The sequence below is a fragment of the Callithrix jacchus genome, chromosome 2 (genome assembly GCF_049354715.1).
Source record: "Callithrix jacchus isolate 240 chromosome 2, calJac240_pri, whole genome shotgun sequence".
NCBI classification, from domain to species: Eukaryota; Metazoa; Chordata; class Mammalia; order Primates; family Cebidae; genus Callithrix; species Callithrix jacchus.
This window is the reverse complement of record NC_133503.1, coordinates 131,175,050-131,197,551: the sequence shown is the minus strand read 5'-3', so window position 1 is coordinate 131,197,551 and position 22,502 is coordinate 131,175,050. Positions and strand designations below refer to the sequence as shown.

General features: G+C 43.2%; 1 protein-coding gene and 1 long non-coding RNA gene across 3 annotated transcripts in view; both read left to right on the top strand.

The window, feature by feature from the left end:
- The window catches only part of CMYA5 (cardiomyopathy associated 5), a 96,483-nt gene extending 82,513 nt beyond the window's left edge, over positions 1 to 13,970 (top strand). For both annotated transcript variants that reach the window (XR_013532264.1, XM_035291333.3), the window contains exons 10-13: positions 3,880 to 4,013; positions 5,586 to 5,685; positions 8,370 to 8,543; positions 13,114 to 13,970. Coding sequence is in view for 1 of the 2 variants with exons in the window: in XM_035291333.3 (XP_035147224.3) it covers positions 3,880 to 4,013; positions 5,586 to 5,685; positions 8,370 to 8,543; positions 13,114 to 13,360 (655 nt within the window). In the remaining variant the exon portion in view is untranslated. The remainder of the gene's footprint in view (positions 1 to 3,879; positions 4,014 to 5,585; positions 5,686 to 8,369; positions 8,544 to 13,113) is intronic.
- A 375-nt stretch (positions 13,971 to 14,345) lies between these two features.
- On the top strand, positions 14,346 to 14,992 carry LOC144581435 (uncharacterized). The gene is made up of 2 exons (XR_013532265.1): positions 14,346 to 14,470; positions 14,564 to 14,992. It is a non-coding gene; the product is annotated as an uncharacterized LOC144581435 (long non-coding RNA).
- The last annotated feature ends 7,510 nt before the right edge of the window (positions 14,993 to 22,502 follow it).

Genomic DNA, 22,502 nt, shown 5'->3' with positions numbered 1-22,502 from the left:
TCCCAACAGGAAAACCCATCATTTTCCCTTTCCTATCTGAAATGCTTCCATTCTTACATACCAAGCCAATATGTTTGCTCTATTCCTGACCTTTATAATCTGTCTATTGATCCGTCTGTTTATGCCCCAGGACCATACTGGTTTTATTATTATAGCTTCATAATTTAGAATTCCTGGTAGATTAGGTTGCCCCTTGCTGATTTTTTTTTTCTATTTGCTAGTTTATGTTTTATATGATCTTTAGAATGAGGATGCATAGCCTCCTCCATCATCCTGCCCCGACAATTTGCTATTTTTAGAGATCATGTTAAATTTATAGATTAACTTAGGGAGAATTGAAATTTTTATGATGTTGCATTTTCCTATCCAAGAACTGTTGTGCCTTTCCCTTTACTCAAGTCTTTTGTGTGTTTCCCTCATAGCAACTTAAAAAATATTCTTTATATAGATCTTTATATATATTTTATGTCTGTCACTTTTCTAAATAAGATTTTTCATTCTATCTCGTATCTAGTTGTTATTTGTATATGAAGGCTTTTGATTTCTTGTATCAGTTTTATATCTAGCAATCTTACTGAATTCTCTAATTATGTAAGAGTTTTTCAGCTGATTTTCTTCAGTTCTCTAGATAAACGGTTCCATCATCTGCAAATAGTAATAATTTTACCTCCTACCTCCCAATTTTTTTAACCTCATATTCTCTCTGACTTAACAGGAATGCTTTTAACATCCCCCTTAAGCATTATGTCCCCACTTATTTTTCACTTCCTAAAAATCCTTTTCAATTCCTACCAGGAATGATTCTCACCCCACTGTCCGTCTTAGTCACTTCACACTTCCCAGTCACACCTTGCAGAATCCCAAAAATAAAGGGGCCCAAGCTAGTGAGGCCATCCTCACAGTCACAGCTGCTGGGGGTTTCCACTCATTTACCTCTGAAAGAGACCAACCGTCTCTCATTTGCAGGGCAGCCTATGGCCTTCTGAGGAGACAGTGAGTCTCCTCTAAGTCATTTCTCTCTGCTATATAGCAATGGAGCTACCAAGGGCGAGATGAGCAGGTTGAGAGGCCTCTGAAGCCCTGCTGGGCACAGCGCTCTGTGCTAAGTTCCACCTCCGCTTGAGCTCATCCTCCACCAGCAATCAACTGCGTGGCTGCTGCTGAGAGGCTCTAGGTGCTGTGCTGTTCACTGCCCTTGCGTATCTAGAACCTCTTTCCATCGCACTATGGCACTTGTAGAGAGAATCCCATATTTTGGGCCCAAAATGAGACCATTTGAGTCAAATTTCGGATGTCTTTCAAATTTATTATTGGCCATAGACTTCTAATTATAGTCACATAGTCATATTATTTACTGGTATAAAAATCCCTTCTTAACTAAGCACCAACAAACGATTGTGCCTTCATTTGCTACCTGACCACTCACCTTAGTTTGGGTATTCTGTGAACTTGAATTCTACTGCAAACTATGCAATGCTTATTATAAGTCATATGGCCTTAGTTGCAATGATGACAAATTTTTGTTTCTAAAATTAAAAAAAAATCATAATCGCTGGAAGAGTGCTCATCTTTAGATCTCAAATTCCAAAGTTTTCATTTGGCTAAAAAGCAGGGACAGCTGACGTGAAAACTTTGGTGACATCTGAGTGGAGTCAGAATAAGTAGACAAGGAAACAAACCGTTTGTTCTAAACTTTTTTGCTTTCTTCTTGGTGCTTGGGCATAAGAAGGCAACTTGTAAGCAATAAAACACCACCACATTTCATGTTACTTTTGTTCGCATGCCTGCTGCTTTTATTTCACAGATTCAGTGAGCACATTGTGCATATTTGTCAAATCTGCCTGACCTGTATCATGCGCTAAAAGCAGGACGGATCCCATATTTTGACTTCAGTACCATGTAAACCTTTATTCTTCAAATGAGCAATGAGACAGAGTGTGCAGTTGACTATATAAGTGGAATTTTCTCCTTGACAGGCTTCATACATCTTAAGGGCAAACACTTACCTAAAAAAACAGTATCCTTGGTGTGTCACAACTGTGTTGTTATAAAATGAAGCCAGTGTGTTCTCTTTGTCTCTAAAGCTAAAAATTCCCCACCAATCCTTGTTACTTTCCCCTTTCCTACCCCCACCTCCTCAACAAGCCCTCAGAATAAAAGGCAGAGACAGGCTTGGGCACATGATAACTGATCAATACATATTTATTTAGAGAGCGAATGAAGTCTGAAATTTAGTTCAGGCTGAGTATGTCTTATTGAGACAATAATTTTGTTACTAATTATAATTAATGTTTATTTAAAACATTTATTCAGTCATCAGTTCCAATAAGATAAGCAATACATTTACCCCAGAATAATATTCTAGATATTAGTCAGAAATTACATTCTCAATCATAGGACATAGTTTTTCATTAATTCACTGAAGCCTAATTAGTTGTCAGTGGACATGGGGCTCAATGTCATTGATCCAGTCTGAGTGCATCTAAGGACAGTCCTCTCCTGAGGGCCTGGTCGGGTGATCAGTTCTAAAATAACAACCAATATGATTCGAGGAGTGTGCACTGACCTTTTCCAGACATGGGCACTGAATAGCAGTTACACAAGCAGGTCCAGGGTGCTCCCCTTCCCCCTGCCTTCTGAGGAGCACAATGTGAGTTTTGTCCTTTTAGACATGGGGTCGGTGTGGGGTGCTTATTCTGTACAAATGTTCCGCTTTTAAGAAGTTTGAGATTAGTTTGTTTTCTGAGTTAAGAACACTTTTTCCTTTTGCTGGTTTTCCATGTATTATTCTCTAAGATGGGTATTAGGAAGTGAAATAAGTCAGCAAAAGTAGAAATAGCCTGGAAAAAAAATTCATCTGTAGATGAACAGTGACCACTCTTGGATTCTGATGTTTTTGTGGTATATTCATTAATAACAAAACAAAAACAAACAAACAAAAACCCCTTCCCTTCTGAGAATGAGCATGAAGGCTATTGTAATATTCTATTCATTAACAATTATTATATCTCGCAGGAGCAGGACTCTGGCTCTCCAGCACCCAGGTTAGAAACTTCATTAGCAAGGAATCTAACTTGTAACTCTCTCTAAGGACTCTCCAAATGGAAGTTTAAAGAAAGGGCCCTGCTTGCTTTTTTTTTTTTTTTTTCTTAATTAATGCTCTAGGCTATGATATCAAACAGATTAACGAGAATGGGAAAGAAGCACAAAACTTTTCCAGCTCGTTGGCAGATTCAGACAGCTCCATCTTCAAATCCAGCAAGTCCATTTGTATTAAGTAGTGGGGCTGTTACAGTGTACTTGCCAAGCCCACTGCCAATTAGATACCACTATCAGCATTTTTCTTTTAATTTAAATAGGCAATTTAGGAACAGCAACTTTGAGGATTTTTTTTCAATTAGAATTCTCTTTTCTTGCCAGGATAGAGTTTGCTTTAAAGTATATTGTCTTCTTTAAACATCTTCAGTTTCTATTAACTTCGGTGGCTTTAGCGTGATGATCATGTAAAAAACTCATCGTAGATCAGTTTAATATCATCTTAATCCAAAAGTACCCTCTCAGCCGACAATTGATAAAAAAATGATATATTCTTGGAGATTCACCAACCATAAAAGTAGTCTGTTTTGTGAATTTTTTTAAGTGTATGGCTCTATTCCAAAGAGCATTCTGGAAGGCACATAATAGAAATTATTTGTTAAACTAATCTTAGCGGACAGTGGCCATTTTGTAGGACCTGGCTCGCTAATCCAGGGGCATAAAAGGGGAAGAAAATAAGTTGTTTGTTGCTAAGAAAAGATGTTCATTCACTACCAAATTGAAATATGACTCATTTAGCACATGACATTGTATTTAAAATTACTATTTTCCTCTTGTATTTAGATCTTTCTCTGGAATCAAAGGACTCCAGCTGAAAGTTAACCTCCAACCCAATGATAATTACTTTTTCTATGTGAGAGCCATCAATGCATTTGGGACAAGTGAACAGAGTGAAGCTGCTCTCATCTCCACCAGAGGTACTTTCTCCTTTACACGCAATAAGCTATATCCAAGCGATTCCTTCCCTGTTACCACTCAGAGAAGATGTCCTAGAGGGCAACGTTATAAACTCCAAACCTACTATCAGTGCTAGTTTTTTGTGATGAGGACCCAAGGTTGGTCAAAGGTCAAAATATTTCTTTTGTTTTTCTGCTTTACAGGTTCTCAACCCTGGCTACCTATTAGCAATCAGTCAGGATATTTAAAAAAATACTGATGCCCTGGCTCCACTCCTTAAGATCCTGATTTAATTGATCTAGAGTTGGGCTCAAACATTTATGTTTTTAGAAATCTCCCCAGATGATCTTTTTTTTTTTTTTGTCTTGAGACAGAGTCTCACTCTGTCTCCCTGGCTGGAGTGAAGTGGCACAATCTTGGCTCACTGCAATGACCGCCTCCTGGGTTTAAGTGATTCTCATGCATCAGCCTCCCAATTAGCTGGAATTACAGGCATGTCCACCATGTCTGGCTAATTTTTGTATTTTTTTTTTTAGTAGAGACAGGTTTTTTGCCATGTTGGCCAGGCTAGTCTCAAACTCCTGACCTCAGGTGATCCACCTGCCTTGGCCTCCCTAAGTTCTGGGATTACAGGTATGAACCACCCGGCTTCTGCAGATGATTTTTATTGGACTCACAATGTGCTATACTTTGTGGGTATGGTGTGTGGATATGCGTGGTAGGTTGGGGATATTCTTTGAACTCTGTGCACAAGTTACCAGTCTTGTTCTGTTAATTGTTGAAGCCTGGCACATAGTTTGTGATAGTTAATGTTTGTTGAATGAATGACCAAAAGAGTAATTTATGAAAGTGATAAAACTATGCAATGACATTTTTGGGAAAATACCTAGATGATGCCAACAAAAAAATGTGTGTCTGTTTTGTGAAAGGAAGTGAAGAATAGAAAGATGACCATTTTATTATCTTATCCTAGACCCAGAGCTGGCACGATGTTGAGGGGGCACAGGTGATCTGCTTCCCCAGCAACATCTTGTGCTTGTGCCTCATTTGTGATATATATAGTCAGGGCCAGCCTTATGTTTATGAAGAGAATACGTGAGGGCTGCCTTCCCAGTAGTGTTCTCCCCACAGTTCCAATATGGTGCCTGTCCTTTCATTGTTAGAATCTCTCCTGTAGGTTATACCGGTGCATCCCCAAATTTTAATATGTACTCAGATTTCCTGAGGCTCTTGTTAAAATACAGACTGGAAGTCAGGAGGGCTGGGGTGGGTCTGAGAGTGTGAATTTCTAACTAGTTTCCAGGTGATGTAGATGCTACTGGTGCAAGGAGCACCCTTTGCACAGCAGCTGAGCACACTCATAGAAGGTACACCCAGAGGACATGCCTGCAGCACCAGGTAGAGGTAACCAGCCACCAGCATCCACAAAGGCCTTATCGTGACTGAAGTTTTCAGTGTGGATCTGAAGACACTGTGTGGGGGATTTTGATGTTAGGGGAAAGAGAGTCTAGGGTCTGAAATGTGGGGCTTAGCCTAGGAACATCACTGGTCCACATGGCAATGTTTTAATCCTATTTTCTCACCTGCAATAGGAACCAGATTTCTCTTGTTGAGAGAAACAGCTCATCCTGCTCTACACATTTCCTCAAGTGGGACAGTGATCAGCTTTGCTGAGAGGAGACGGCTGACGGAGTAAGTAGAAGAAGAAAGCACAAGCGGGCTGATGGCCCAGCAGTAGGGTCTTGGTTTTAGGATGTGTTGCCGCAGGGTGGCCTCTCTGAGCATATTCATGGTGCAGTGAACACGCCGGGACGTGGTGTCAAATATCAGTGTTGATACATCCACACTGTTTGTCTGTGGTTCCCTACTGAGGGATAGATAGCTCATCACTTGGAGCAAGTGTCAATATTTTTATTGGAAATATAGGCACAGATGGTTTTGTTTAAAACATTGGCTATTTTAAGGTATGATCTCGGGTTCAGTGGAGAAAAAAAGGGTTCAGTAATTCTTTGATTATTTTTCTACAGCAAACCAGATATTGTATCAACCCTCTTAAAAAGGTATAGAAGAGGCTGGGCATAGTGGTTCACGCCTGTAATCCCAGCACTTTGGGAGGACAAGGTGGGCAGATCATTTGAGATCAGGAGTTCGAGACCAGCCGGCTAACATGGTGAAACCCCATCTCTACTAAAAATACAAAAATTAACCAGGTGTGGTGGTGCATGCCTGTAATTCTCAGCTACTTGGGAGGCTGAGGTAGGAGAATCACCTGAACCTGGGAGGTGGAGGTTGCAGTGAGCCCAGATTGTGCCACCGCACTCCAGCCCAGTAGCGAGACTCTGTCTCAAAAAAAAAATGGGGGCATAGAAGCAAAGGACATTTTATTGAGTTTCTAGTTTCTGGCCACAGAATCTTGCCCCCATAGTAGCTCCCACAAAAGGAAGCATCAAAGAAAAGAAGAGGCAAAGGCAGAGGACAGGGTGGGGAAAACTGCCCTGCAATTTGCCTGCAGGCTCTAGGGGTTATTGTGCGGATCAAAATGGTAAAATTGGAGAAGGTATGTGAAACTCTTGAAAACTGCAACCCACGTGAAGCACAAGCTGCTGATGCTGCTGGTGTGCCCTGGTGCTGGTGGCTGTCAGGTGCTCCCAAGAAAGCACTGAGCCAGCCAGCAGTGACTTGCACTGTTTCCCTGTCACGTTGCTACTCGCCTCTCTGTGGCCCAGCTTGGGTGTTACCTGCTCCTGGCTCTGGCCAAGGCTTCTCTGGACCCTGACACTCTTTGATCTTATCTGTATGAAAGTACAGATAACTTGTGGGGCTGTTTGTCAGCCACGTCATCATCATCATCCTGGAGCAGCAGCCCTACCCTCTGCATCTCGGAATCCCTCAAATCTAGCATGGGGCCTGGCACATTGCAGGTGCTAAAAATATACAAATGAGTGAGTTTGGGGGAAAAAAAAAGATTTGAGAAATAGATTGGGCTTTTCTGTCTTTTGGATTCCTGAAAACATAAAAAAGAAAAGAAAGAGTAGAGGAGGGTAAGAGTTCACAGATAATAACTGATGATAACTCTAATGTGTTTTATAGAATTTTATTTATTATTAATCTGAAAATTAGCTCATAAATATCAGGATGCTGGACTTTGCTCCGGAGTGAGGGCTTGTCAGTAGCCACCTCTCTGAAATGAGGTTGTTAGGTAAAGACATGAAAAGTGAAATGCATTCCCTTGCATTAATCATTTTCTCATTTGTTAGAGGGGAGAGGGAGAGGTTGCTGACTGAATATTAACGCTGCTTAAATTAAAAATGCTTCCTTGCTGTCTCAGCCATTTCCAAGCAAAATTGAGCAATTCATGCAAACAAGGTCACCCATCAGCAGTTGAAAGTGCTTTGGTTCATTTCACTGAGGTGCTTGTAAAAATAGCTAAGGTGAGACAAAAAGAAACCTTTAACCAGCCTCTTAGGGGCACCTACTGCAGTTCAACAAGGCCAGAGTTCTGCAGGCTGTTGACCACTAATCATACCTCGTTAATTCCATTGCTCTGGCCAGCTCTAGCTACCTTGTCGCTTAAGAGCTGCACCTCATTTGGTGGCTGTGTCCAGTAAGGTCAGGAGGCACTAGAACTTATGGTTAAGGTTTTGGAGATTTCTTTTTTGCAAGTTTTGGAAGAAAGCTATGCAAATTATGTTTCCTACTGGCTTCCCTTGTATTTATGAAGAGAAGTCACCTGAAAGGCAGAGACTGTAGCATTTCTTTTGGTCCTACTATTATTCTAGTTATTTCCCAATTCCCAGCTCTTTTAAGAGATGCAGCAGGCTGGGTGCAGTGGCTCATGCCTGTAATCCCAACACTTTGGGAGGCCGAGGTGGGCAGATCACCTGAGGTTGGGAGTTTGAGACCAGCCTGACCAACATGGAGAAACCCCGTCTCTTACTAAGAGTGCAAAACAAATTAGTCAGGTATGGTGGCACATGCCTGTAGTCCTGGCTACTCGGGAGGCTGAGGCAGGCGAATCACCTGAACCCGGGAAGCAGAGGTTGTAGTGAGCCAAGATCGCACCATTACACTCCAGCCTGGGCCATAACAGCAAATCACCGTCTCAGAAAAAAAAAAGATGCAGTGTACAACGTGCATGTTGTATGTATGTGACAGTGGAAATATGTCAAATTCCTGCTGAGAGTCTAGAGAGTGCTGTGGTGATCTGGTTAAGGTTAGGGATACAATGAACAAAGGGTATCTTTAGTTAAATTCCAGCACTTTCCAAGGGCAGAATCCTGCTTAAACTGTGTGAGTTTGTGAATGAATGTTCGTGCTCGTGAGATACAGGCCGGTGATTCCTGCACTAAGCATACTCTGATTGACTTTGCCCACAGAATCCCGTCAGTGCTGGGTGAGGAGCTGCCTTCCTGTGGCCAGCATTACTGGGAAACCACAGTCACAGATTGCCCAGCATATCGACTCGGCATCTGCTCCAGCTCGGCCATGCGGGCAGGTACCCTGGGACAAGGGGAAACCTCATGGTACATGCACTGCTCTGAGCCACAGAGGTAAGCTAGAGCCCTGGCCCTCCCCTCTTCATCAAAATGTTATGCTTGGGTGTCCAGGCAGGGCTCTCTGAGGGACCTGATAAATAGCACCCACTTCCATGCCCAACTTCTGAGCCAACGAAGAAAGAAAACAAGAGCCAAGTCCAGGCACGATGGCTCAAGCCTGTAATCCCAGAACTTTGGGAGGCCGAGGCAGGTGGATCACAAGGTCAGAAGTTTGAGACCAGCCTGGCCAACATGGTGAAATCCTATCTCTACTGAAAATACAAAAATTAGCTGGGCATGGTGGCGCACACCTATAATCCTAGCTACTTGGGAGGCTGAGGCAGGAGAATCGCTTGAACATGGTAGGCGGAGGTTGCAGTGAGCCGAGATTGTGCCACTGCACTCCAGCCTGGGCAACAGAGCGAGACTCAGTCTCAAAAAAAAAAAAAAAGGAAAGAAAACAAGAGTCAAGTATGTGGAGACGAAACTGCAATTACTGAGGAAGCTGATTTTAGAGTGTGTGAATCATACCTGAGGGCAAGAGGGTTTCTTATATTAAACCCTATTATGAGGCAGACTTACCCAACCAGAGCCCAGGCCAGGCCAGCTTCCTAGCTCTGCAAGCCAGAGTTGGTCCCTGGAGAAGCAGAGAAGGATGTGCGTCTCTCTGGTAGCTAGTGAGTAAGAGATAGGGAAGAGGGAGGGGCTGCTGGGCTCTGCATTGCAGTTTTTCCTTCTGAACTAACTGCAGCGTGGAGAGAGACTACAAGGGTAACGCTATAAGGAGTCCTCTCCAAGGAGAAGGAATCAGCAGGAGTGAGGAAGAAGTGGATCTCCAACACCTCCCTCCGCATTGGTCCATATCAGGGGTTGGCAAGCTGTAGCCCGTAGGCTGCATGTAACCTGGCGCCTGTCTGTGTAAATAGATTTGTGGAAACGCAATCATGCTCATTTGTTTATGTATTGTATTGCCCTACAATGGTGGAGCTGACTGATGGCTGCCAAATCCTAAGATATTTACGTCTGTTCCTTTACAGAAAAAGTTTGCCAATCTCTTTTCTATATTACCCATATTGTTTGGTTGGTTGATGTGAAAAAGCCATTAGCTTGTGTTAGTCTCCGAGTGATTAGGCAGGCATATTGTGATCTGAATATGCTCACAGAATGGTCTAATAGAAAGAACACTGGACTAGGAGCCAGAAATCCAATTTTAGTTCTGGCTCCATCCTTGATTAGCCTCCTATTGGTTTTTTGCCATAAGTGGGTTAACCCTTTGAGCATACCTTGTTGCTTCATCTCGCTCAGCAGGGGACAGTAATGCCTGGCGCACTACCTTTTGGGGTTGTGAGGATCACATGAAACTAGGTACAGGGAAGAGCTTAGGAATGGTGAAGTATCATAGAAATGTGAGGCGTTATTCAAATGTAATGCTTTAAAAAGAAGCCTTCAGTGCTTGCAAGTTCCCAGAAAAGGCCCACAGATTGGGATTTTGCATATCTCCGGCAGCATGTTTCTCCTGCATCCTGCTTGACAGTTTGATTCTGAGATGGTTCCTAAGAGCACCATCTCCAAGCACTACTTAAAGTCACATTTCATCAAATCAGAGCAATTGTGATTCACTGATATTCAGAGCTGTGCAGTGCTTAAGGACCCAGCCCCTGCCCAGAGTTTGAAATCAGTCAAACTCAGGGTTTATAGTTAGCAGATTCAGCAGATTCTGTAACTACCTATTAATTTTGTGAAAATGTCCTGACACCCTCAAATCTTTAAAAAAAAAAAAAACCCCACACCAAGGACTAACCTCCAAAAACAAATTCCTAGACTCTAGAAAACAGAATTGTACATTTTGTTGACAAGTTCCACCGATAGCTTTGGTCTTTGGCTCTTTCAGGCTGGGAGTGGGTGCCATAGACTCCGGGAGAAAGAGAGTGCCCCTTTGTGTGGTCTCAGCACAGAGAGGCAGGGCTCAGGGCCCTCTTGTCATGCTTCCAGGGCTTCACATGGAGGCATCCTGGCCTCCTGGGACTCTTGAGAAAGCTCCTGTGGCAGCCCCTCCTGTCTTCTACTTTTTCTGGTTTAATGAATTGAAATCAACCTATATTATTCTTGATTCTACTCGCAGAATCTGGGCTTTCAGATGTCACAATTGGGAAGGAGGTGTGAAGATCGTCTCAGGAGAGTCTGCTGGTTTCCTTCCTGTCCATTCCTAAACTTGCCATGCTAGCTCAAGGCTTGCACACCTCCTCTGCAGTTTCAGCAGCAGCCACCCAGTCTGCACCCTCACTTCTAGTCTCTACCCACTCACAACTGGGAAATAGTTCTAAAACATCATTTTCATCATGTCCCTGGTTTTTCTACTCAAAGATCTACAAACGTCTAAATGGTGTCAGAACTTGAGTGGGACCATCTGCAGGACACAGTGAAGAGGGGAAGCCAGAAAGAATGTGGCCAGGCTGGGGGCAAGGAGCCCTGGGGGGAGTTACCACCAGTGTCCAAAGGGGTCTGGGCTGAGTGTGGGCCAGAGGTGGGATTCAAGGGAGTGGGGGTCCTCAGTCCACTGCGGGTAGGGGAGGCAATTCCAGGATCATGCAGGTAATCAGAGCCAGGCTTCTGGATGATTCTTGTTTGAACAGAAACCAGTCAGGTCTCTGTTCAAAGCCAGGCAGGGAGTCCAGCCCCATGCTGACAGGCTTGATTTCAGGCCAGAGTTGAGGTTAGTGGAAGAATGGTGTGCTCAGCCAGAAATGGAGACAGAAGCAGGACTGGTCAGGTTCTGCTCCCTGCAGAACTGGTGGAGACAAGGATTCAGGGAATGTCTTCCCCACTTGTCCTCCAGGGTAGGGACTGGCTCAAGGAATGACCAGTGCTGGGCCTGCAGGGACTAGGAACCTTCCAGTCGGGAAGAGAAATGGCTCATTTAGTCATTCAGAACCCTCTAGACCAGCATTATGCAATAGAACATTCTGCAATAAGAGAAAAATGGTGCCACGAGTGGCTAGTAAACACTTGAAGTGTGACCAGTAGGACTGAAAAATTGAATTTTAAATTTTGTTCAACTTTAATTTTAACAGAAGTAGCTACACATGTGTAGTGGCTCCTGTATTAGATGGGGCAGGACTAGGGCCTGGCCCCTGATTATCCATGTACCATCCTGAAAGTCACCCCCATGTCCTGTCCAAACCCAACAGGCCAGTGGTGACTTTCTCTGCCACATACAGGCTTTTTTGGCTACCTCACCATCACGGCTGCTGCCCTAACTAAGCATCTCTCTCATTAGCAAGGCATTGGAAAGGTCCTTTATCAACTCAAAAGTCTCATTTATCTCCCCACCACCATCAGCCTCTGCCCTTCCATGTGAGCTGCTTTCTGCAATGAAATTGCCAACTTGCCATCCCCTAAATACTGGCACTTGAGCTTCTGGGCCTTAAGACAGAGGTTGCAAGTTTTAAAAATCCTCAGCCCTCCCTGCCAGACCCGTCACTTACTCAGAATCTTAGGCCCAAACTGCCCTGGTGTTGCTTTGCTCCCACCCCTCCAGCCTACATATCCCTAGATCTTTCTCTCATCTCTTTTCTTCCATCTCTCATTCCATCCCTTCCCTTACTTTTGGGGTCCCAATCTCAGTTTCTAAGACTACTAGGAGAAAACCCCAAACTGGTGTTATTTTTTTGCATAGAGCAATTTAGCTTTTCTGGTCAGCAATTTCTCCTTCCCAGCCTGGCCTTGAACCTTTCCCTTCACAACCAAAACAGGTTCATTAAATGTGTTTAGTCAACAATTTAAGATCTGTGCTCTGAGAGGCATTTTCAGGCCTGGTCCATGTTTCAAATGCGGGTAGTTTTTCCTTCCTGCTCCATATAATGTGGGATCCCAGAGGGCCAGGACAGCACTTCGCGTCCTTCACATCCCCCAGAGCACCTAGGAAAGTGCTGGATACATAGATATGCACAAGGAATAGGTGTTGAATTGAATTTGTCTGAATTAAAGAGAGGAATCCAAGGCAGCCCCAGTCACTGCAAGGCTGCAGAAAACCTTGAGAAAATGTAAAGGAAATTTGGTTTGGGGAAGGGGGAGTGGAAACAAAGGATGAAGTTGGCAAAAATAATGAAATATTTCTGAAACTTCATAAAGGCCCTTATGTAAGTTACCTATAAATTTTTAAAACTGTAAAATTAATACATTGTATGGAAGGCAAGCCTGCGGTACTTTTAAAAATACATGGCAGCCTCAAAGGAGTTTTATTCAAAAGAATGACACGCCATGAATGCGGTAGTTAAAACATGTGGGCAGCTGGGAAAGAATTAGAATGTGGAGAAAAATCACAAGGGAGGTATATGTTGGTTATTCTGGGACTGCCTCCTAATGCAGAAGGAGCAAAATTATTAAACACGCCCATCTGTTGGGATGAGCTCTGCATTTCAGCATCTAGAAGAGATCTAATGAAAGTATTGGGGATGGCATTATTGCAACTTCTTATTGTGAAGTGGAGTTTATAACTGAAAAATTGGTTATTCCTAAGTGACTTTCCTTATCAAGTTCTTTGAGATTTCCAGAGTTTTACGTTTCCCATTCTCTTTCATTTCAGATACACATTTTTCTACAGCGGCATCGTGAGCGATGTTCATGTTACTGAGCATCCAGCCAGAGTGGGCATCCTGCTGGACTACAACAACCAGAGACTTGTCTTCATCAACGCAGAGAGTGGCCAGTTGCTCTTCGTCATCAGGCACAGGTTTAATGAGGGCGTCCACCCTGCCTTTGCCCTGGAGAAACCTGGAAAATGTACTTTGCACCTGGGGATAGAGCCCCCGGATTCTGTAAGGCACAAGTGATCCTTGGCTTTCAGAATTTGCAAGAGCAGCGATTTAAATGTCAGGGGGTCTGCTTTTCATTCCTTTGGGTGCTATACATTATTCCAAAAGTCTCCCACACATTTGCACTAATGATGGCTGCACACATAGCAATCAGCACATGAGCGAGATCAACAAGAAAACCTTGACTTTACAGAGCAGAGTGTGAATAAAGAGAATGAAACCAACAACCTTCCCTCTTTGGTTTATATGTGTTTGAGTTCTTTTCTAAATTAAAAGGTCTACACTTGAGTTGGGACCCAGAAAAGGAAAGTGGACTTCCATCTGTTTTATTGGTAAAGGAAATCCTCCGATGGACAGGATAGGAGAGAAGGAAGGTTGTGCTGGTAAGACATCTCCTCTGACAAAGAGACATGGACGCTTTCCACAAAATGTCACCTTGCTGCACCAAAGGATGATGAATCCTGATCATTAGAGAAAGCGTTTTAGCTGATTTAAATTTATAATGAACTCTTTTGTAATAATGTATACTGTAGAACATGAGTCTCTCTTCTCTAAAAGTTTAAATGTGGAAAAGTGCTAGATATTAGAAGTTTCCGTTTTGTTAAATAAATGGTTAGAATCTGTAAAACCAGTCATGTTGTATGAACTTCTTCCCTGTAACTTACGGGTCTGGCATCTCTGGAGCAGGACAAGCTGCAGAGTAAAACTCATCACACTTCAGTGGCGTGCACTACTATTGATTTCCTGTGAGAATTGTATACATACACACACACTTTAATCACTCTCAGACCATAGCTATAGTCAATTAACAGAAGCTGGGAATCTCTTTACTAAAATTAAGTGGTCATTTTAAGATATTGAATCCCTCAAAATCTTTCTAAAATATGTGTGCAAAGTGGATACATCTAGAATGTGTATTGAGATGATTGTGCTTGCCTTCTATAATGTAAATGTGTTGATCATACTTGTGGTTTTTAAGAAACATTTTAAAACATTAATTCAGATTTTTTCTTTCTTTTTCTTTTCTTCTCTCTCTCTCTCCTTTTTTTTTGAGATGGAGCCTTGATCTGTCACCCAGGCTGGAGTGCAGCGCCACCATCTTGCCTCACTGCAACTTCTGCCTCCCAGGTTTAAGCAATTCTCATGCCTCAGCCTCCTGAGTAGCTGGGACTACAGGCATGCACCACCACGCCTGGCTAATTTTTGTATTTTCTTCTTTAGCAGACACAGGTGTTCACCATATTGGCCAGGATGGTCTCGAACTCCTGACCTCAGTCGATCCGTCTGCCTTGGACTCCCAAAGTGCTGAGATTACAGGCATGAGCTACCACGCCCAGCCCAGATGTTTTCTTGAATTGAGAAAGAATATCCTTCTTTCTGAATGTATTTTAAAATCTCTTGTTTAATAGCTAGAAAATCCGAACGGGATCTGTAACTGCCTTACTAGAGCCTGTGGAGGCCATCACTGCCCTGATTGCAGTTCCAGCAGTTGCTGGCAAGATGGAGTCTTGGTGAAACTGGAGAAGTAACTCGCTGCTTTGCCGAGAATGTTAGCTTCACTTTTTCAGTCCTTGAAAATGTTATCTTCAGGTTCTGACGGCTCAGCCACCCGTGGTCATTATTACTGTTTTTGTTTTTTTTTGCTGTGAATGTGTAATCACATGAATTTTAGAATTTGTCTCAATTTGGGTTCCTCCAAAAGTAGACGAACTTCAAGATTCAGTGCCGGTTGCTTACCTAGAAGTTACTCCAGGAAGAACATTTGAGAAGTGGGGAAAGTCAATAAAGGGCATGTGTTATGAGTGGGTTATTACCACTGTGGGCAGCTGGGCTCACCCCTGCTGGAGGCCCCTCTGGAAACCACACGGAACATGCCAGAAGCTGGAACTGAACCATTCCTGCCCAACCCCTATTGTTGAAGGTGGACTGGAGTCATTCCCATCCCCCACCTTTCCCAGCTGCATTTCCTGGTCCTGAGAAAGCCCTCAGGAAGAGTTAATGAGAAACACAGACACCTGACAAGGTATGTTGAAAACTAACGCAACTGCACGTGCGTGCACCCTCGCTAGCAGAGGATAAAGGGGGCTGAGCATCAGCAGCATCTGCCATCAGGTTGGAAGCAGCTCTGGTATAAAGGAGAAAACCACCATAATGGGAAGAACTCGGTTTGAATCTTGATTGAGCCCCTACTAGATTAATCGCTTCGGGCAATTCAGATCCTATAATTATGCCTTTTCTCAGGATAATTGTAAACACCATGTTAAATGAGTGTGTGGACTAGCAAAGCATTTTGTAGTTTATATTCATCATGACAAAGGACTCCAAAAATCCTCTAAGTCCAGCCCTTCACTAGGTCCCCAGTGAGTGACCCTCCTGTCTCTGAGTCTGTGGCAAGGGGACGGTGGAAGGTACCGCTCTGAGGTCAGGAGATCCACATGTTGGCAGCCTTTGTCTGCTGATTGATAGGCAATTTCTTGGTTGGTCCTTGGGCATTCTTCTAGTACAGACAAGTAGAACTAAATTAATACACTTTCCACACATGATCAAGCAATGTTTTTCTTCCTTGGTCCTTCTCTGATTTTCATTTTCCCTTCCTTTTGTCCTTCCTCTTCATATAACACAGACCTCAGAGGGAGGGAAGGAAGTTAGCAAATTTTGGTCAAAATTGCTCCCCTGGAAATCTGTCAATGGTGTTTATTAATAACAGGTACAGCACCTGAATTCTCTCTTTTAGTCCTCATCAAAACCTTGCAGAATAAAAGTGGTTGCCATTTTATACATGAGGAAACTAGTCTCAGAGCAGTTAAATAACTGATCTTGTTCACAGTCACAGCTGGCAGAGCATGGATTTACATACAGCTCAGATTCTGATGTAAGACTACAATGCTTATATTTTGCTTCATTCCTTACATAGGTCATTTCCCCACATATGTGTGGTGTGTGAGAATTACGGGTGTGCACACACATGCATGCATACATTTTCTCTTCCCCCTGGAACCGACTTCCTTCCTGAGCTTCTGTTGTGTTGTTGGTGCTGTCATAACTCTTGAAAGACATGGGGCTACTTTGATTTTCATTTCAATCCCAGTGACCTTAACTTATGCCCAGCACTATTCTCACGTGGTTGTTTGAGAGTTCAAAAAAGTCTATTACATTCTGTTTGTGGAGAAAATACTTTATCATATATGAAACACAGTGCTGCTTCTAGAAGATATGGGGTCAAAATAAAGGAGTTTGTGGGGTGGGGAAGAAATGAGGATTAACACTGTGGTATTATCTGTTTGCATACACACCTGGCAACCTTAGATGGACATACTTGTTGTTTAAGTCAGAAATACTTTTCTATTAGAGCAAACCAGAACATGTTCCTGTTGTTTTTCTGGAGGTACTTACTTAAAGTCCAACGGAATTATAATATTGTACCTCATCACACCCACTAAGATGTGCTTAAAGTCTGAACACAACACTCTCCCATCAGAAGCATCCTTGAAGCCTCCGAGGTCTGTATCTGAAGTCCCTTCTCATCCTCATGGCGTTTATTACCCATTAATCATCCCAAGTGTTGAGTTGCTGAAAGAACCCATAGGACTCAAACAGTTTGCATTGGTGGAACAGCTTTATTACAGGCAGAGGAAACAGTACAGCCACACAGAACAAGGACAGGTGTGGAAAGGGGTCCTGAGGTCTCAGGTGCAGGCCTCTGGCCTCCCACTACTGGGTTACATGGTGTGCACTCTGTCTCCAGGCCTCAAACTGCCAGCAGTGTACGTGACTTGCAGCTTGATGCCAGGAAGCTCAACTTTTGTCTGTGGAGGTGATGATCTCTCATAGACTGTGAGCTGGTCACAGACACTTTCTAGCTATTCTTTATGTGTGTAAAGGATAACCTTTGAAAGTCACTTTCCTCACTACCACGGGTGCCACCAAAACCAAATGCAACATCAGTCCAATGATTATTACTGAACAGTGCTAACAGACAGATACACCCTGCTCTGAAACAACAGAGGGATCCATGATATAGAATGTCACTTATTGTCAATTAATAGATTTCCATGGGCTAGGCACGATGGCTCATACCTATAATCCTAGCACTCTGAGAGGCGAGGCAGGTTGACTGCTTGAGCCCAGAAGTTTGAGATCAGCCTGGGCATTTGAGACAGATCACCCTGTCTCTACTAAAAATACCAAAAATTAGCCACGTATGATAGCACTCATCTGTAGTGCCATGTTCATGCCACCGCATTCCAGCCTTGGTGTCAAAATGAGACCCTATCTCAAAAAAAAAGGATTCCATGTCATTGTCCAAGCCTCAGTAGCTCTCTAGATATGCATATGATCAATTAACATCGGTGAAATTAACTCATGCTAAGCACTTCTTGACTTGAATTCCTGAGCTGCTAAGGGATGTTGCAGTGTTCCTAAGAATACTATTAGGAAGAGCTGAGTGCCTCTGCTGCCAATAGCCATCCTCCTTAGGTCCTGATTTGGTGACTTCTAGGGCTGGGGAGTGAGTCCAGGCACATCCCTGAGCTAAGTGAAGTTGGAGTTGATTTCCACCCCCTCACAGTGTTCAGGAAGGAACATATATCCTGGGCTGTTTTTAGAGCAGGAGATCAGTGCATCTCATTTTCCTTTACTACCCTCAAAGTCTGCCTCTCTTTTGTGTGCCCCTATTTTGGTCCTAAGTGAACTCCCTTTCTAGGCCTAACTTGTTTTTCTACTAAAGTCGGTAATTTCAGATCCCCAGGTAATATATGAGCTTTATAATAGAGAATAGTTAAAAAAAAAAAAAAAAAAAAAAAAAGAGGACTATTTGGCTTGGAACAAAAACAACTTAGAGAAGGATATAAGAGACCTTCCGGCTGGGGGCAGTGACTCACACCTGTAATCCCAGCACTTTGGGAGGCCTAGGTGAGTGGATCACAGGGTCAGTAGATAGAGACCATCATGGTCAATATGGTGAAATCCTGTCTCTACTAAAAATACAAAAATTAGCTGGGTGTGGTTGTGTGCACCTGTAGTCCCAGCTACTTGGGAGGCTGAGGCAGGAGAATTGCTTGAACCCAGGAGGCAGAGGTTGCAGTGAGCCAAGAAGCCGAGATCGTGCCACTGTACTCCAGCCTGACGACAGAGTGAGACTCCATCTCAAAAAAAAAAAAAAAAAAAAGAGGTCTTTGAAGATTTGAAGAGCTGTTACATGGAAGGAATTAAGCTTATTTTGATTTTTCTAATAAAAGCAGTGGGTAGAAGTCCCACCAATGGGTAGAAGTTGAGGAATTCAGTTGAAGAGAAGGAAAAACACCCATCAGTAACAGCTGGCTAAGGGGCATGTTGCTTAGCAGGTCATGAGCACTCAGGCAGAATCATCAGCTGTCTGGAATGTCAAAGGGTAGATTCCTGCTTTGGGCTGTAAATTGATGGTGTTTAAACTGTGTTTCTGAAGTAGTGGCATTCCATGGAGATGCCTGAGTGTCAATGTGGGATCCAACAGGAAGGCCAAGTGGGCATAAATTCAAACCGCTTGCTCATTTCATCCTGGTAGCTTAATTTTTATCTGTATTACACATTGGGTTCCATATTATAATTTATTTGATAGAAAGCATTCTATGGTTAAATAATTTTTGAAAACCAGATAACCACTGAGATGCAAGTCTGAATATTGTGACCCAGGGTGACCCAAAGTCTCCAAGTCCTCCATTCCTTCAGGGTCCCTTTTCTTTTACTTTCCAAATGCTGATGTGATGTTGACTGTAAGGCATTCTGTTTCCTATCCCAAATTTCCAAGAATTTCTGTAGGCGATTACATTGTTGGGTTAACACCTTTGACCTCCTGCTTCCAAATGCTCCTCCTCACCACTAGCCACCTCGTCATTACTTCTTAGTGCTCCCCTAGGCCCATTTGGTCTGCATCATCCCAAAACATGGGCCTGGTGCTCCTTTGATTCCTCAAGGCAGTGCTCACACAGGCTGACATCGTTAGGGGTTAACATGGCTTTTGTTGAAGACTTGGAGTGAATGAGGGCAGGTATTTATACATAAAACTTCATATGTAAACATGAAGCTGGATGGAAAACATCCAGCATTGTGAGGAACGCCTTCTGATCTTTTCACTCCATTTTCCTGCCACATTAAACAGACTAACCTCTCTATTTTACTTTATTCTTTAAGTTTTAGCATCTGCTCAAGCTTTGGTTTTTTCAGAGCAGGCAATGAAGTTAGAAAACATCAAACATAAAAACACCTCTCTTACCAGTATAGACATCTTTTATAATATTATGAGAGCAAAATGTTGCACCCCTTCTCTGGGCCTCTGCTATCGTCCCCAAGTGCTAGGCTTCTCTTTGCAGAACGAAAAGCCGCATTAAAGCAATTGTCCCAACCAAAGCACATTCCTTTTCCCAAGATGAATTTGGTCATTACCTCTGAGGCTGGTTTTAGAATCCCCTTAGCATCTCCCCTTTTGTGGTTTTCTGTAGAACTAGCCAATGATTGAAAGTCTTTTTTAACTCACTGGACTTCATTTTGGGTTGCCCTAGTACCATGAAGGACTTTACTCTTTGAAGGATTTCAAGGAAAAATGACACCTGTGTAGAGTCAACATGCTACTTTAAGATTTTATAACTTAGGAGGAGGTGGGGAAAATAACTAAGAAAAAGAAAAAATGGTGAAGGCGAAGCACCAGTCATTCATTCAGCACATCTTTATTTGTGTTTACTATGTGGTTGGGCACCATTTAGGAAATGGCAGTCATTAAATCAAACACAATCCCTGCTCTCAAGGAGCTTGCATTCTAGTGGAGGAAGACAGACAATAAAATCAGGTATAGTATGTCAATGGGGAATAAGAACTAGGGGGAAAAAAGTACATCAGGGAAGAGAATAAAGAGTAATAGGAAGTACCAGCTGGGCAGAGTGGCTGACACCTGTAATCCCAGCACTTTGGAAGGCCGAGGTGGGAGGACACTTGAGGCCAGGAGTTTGAGACCAGCGTGGGCAGCATAGTGAGACCCTGTTTCTAGAATAAAATAAAAGTAAAATAAAAAATTTTTAAAAAGTAATAGCAGGTAGGGGCAGCTGTATGTGTTAAGTATGATAGGAAAGTATCTCTGATAAGATAATATTTGGGTAAAGATCAAAACGAAGTGAGGGAGCAAGCCCTGTGGATGTATGTGAGGGTTGGAGCATTCCATGCAGGAGGAATAGAAACCTAGAGGTCTTGAGGAAGCAGGATGGGGGTGCATTAGAAGAAGAATGAGGAGCCCAGGGGGCTGCCATGGAACAAGGGGGTGAGCATGGTAGTGGATGGAGTCTGAGAATAGCTGGGGATCGGTTCTTAATGGCCGTGAAAACCAAGTAAGACCTTTCTGTTATACTCTGAGTTGGCAAGAAGTGATAGTTATGAGGAGCGGATGCAATGGCAAAGAATCAGCCTTTCCAGTGTTTGGGTATCATGTCTTTCGATATCAAATGGAGTGTTTCATAAGGGCCCCTGGGCTGGCCCTTTGCCGTTTTCAGCTTCTGTAGAGAAGCACCGAAAGGGCCCAGTATGGGTGGGAGGGAAGAACAGGCATTCTTTGTCTCATTCTCAACTCTGTCCAGGATCCCTGCAGCCCCGCTCACTTCCTGATTTCAAGGGGAGCAGCTGCTGCTGATTCGTTGCTATTAGGACCAGCCTATAGCCAAACTGTGGGAAAAAAACCTGCTATTGTACCCAGGTGATTTTGGGCTGAATTGAGTGTTTGACCACTATGAAAAGTTGACAACCACCAAGAATGGAGAAAAATACAAGCACATTTGAATGTTTCATATCTTTTTAATTGTGTGATTTTACAATTACAGGGACGATGAGATAATGACATCATCTGGAGAGGCTGTCTGGTTAAACAGGTCTCATGTGTATCTTTGTGTGCATGTAAGCGTGTGTGTGTTCACATATGTATGTTTGTATCTGTATGTGTATATGTGCGTGCACTCACATGGGGAGGTACATGGGTGGGCAGAGGTAAATTATTATGACAATTCAGGAATGGTTTTCCCATTGAAGATTCCAAAACTGGACTTGGGAGAGCTTTTAAAGGTTGTCAGACCCGTGGTTCTCAGTCACATTAATCAGGCTCACGAAATACTAATTAATAATTCAGGGTCTGGCACAGTGGCTCATGCCTGTAATCCTAGCACTTTGGGAGGCCGAGATGGGCGGATCACAAGGTCAGGAGTTCGAGACCAGCCTGACAAACATGGAGAAACCCCATCTCTACTAAAAATACAAAATTCAAAATTATCTGGGCATGGTGGCAGGCACCTGTAGTCCCAGCTATTTGAGATGCTGAGACAGGAGACTTGCTTGAACCTGAGAGGTGGAGGTTGTGGTGAGGCAAGCTCATGCCATTGCACTCCAGCCTGGGTGACAAGTAAAACTCCGTCAAAAAATTAATAATAATAATTCAAAATGCTAATTGCTTAATTTATAGCAGGAGATCAAATTGCCAAAGGGGCTGGGGAATGCATATCTCCTAGTCAGGGGATTCTCTTGCCAGGACCCTGAGCTCCAGGACCTGCAGGCACCCATATTTGGGGCTAGGCTGCACACACTGCCTGAGGCTGCCTACCTGTCAAACTCCGCATGCTCAGGAGAACACATGTATCTTCACATAGGAAGCCTGTGACAGTCAAAAGATTGTTTGATGATTGAGGCAAAGCATGTGGATGGTCTGAATGGCCAGCATTATTGAACTGGAGGGCCAGCCATGTGGCCCAGATAGTTGTGTTTGCTGGTCCCAGTACTTTCTTCCTTCATCAGCACTGGGCTTCCTTGAGAAATCCTGATCCTTTGTGGAGGTCTATCTATTCAGTCTGACGTCTTACATTCATAATTCCTTTAAAAAAAAAAAGTACTTGAGGATCATTTCTCAGACTATAGTTTTCTTTTATTATTTAGTGACTACTTGATAAGATTTCTGGGCCCTGCTCCTCCTGCTTTTAATCTGAAAACTATTATTCCTGTTATGGTGACCCCTATGGATGATAGAACTTCATTTATTATGTGAAGATCCTGCTAATTTAATACTCAAAAGAAAGCATTCTTGCAAATGCATATGCCACGTTTCTCCATCTCCCATGGGTTGACTACAGGTAGGAGAAGGAGGACATTTTCATTCAAG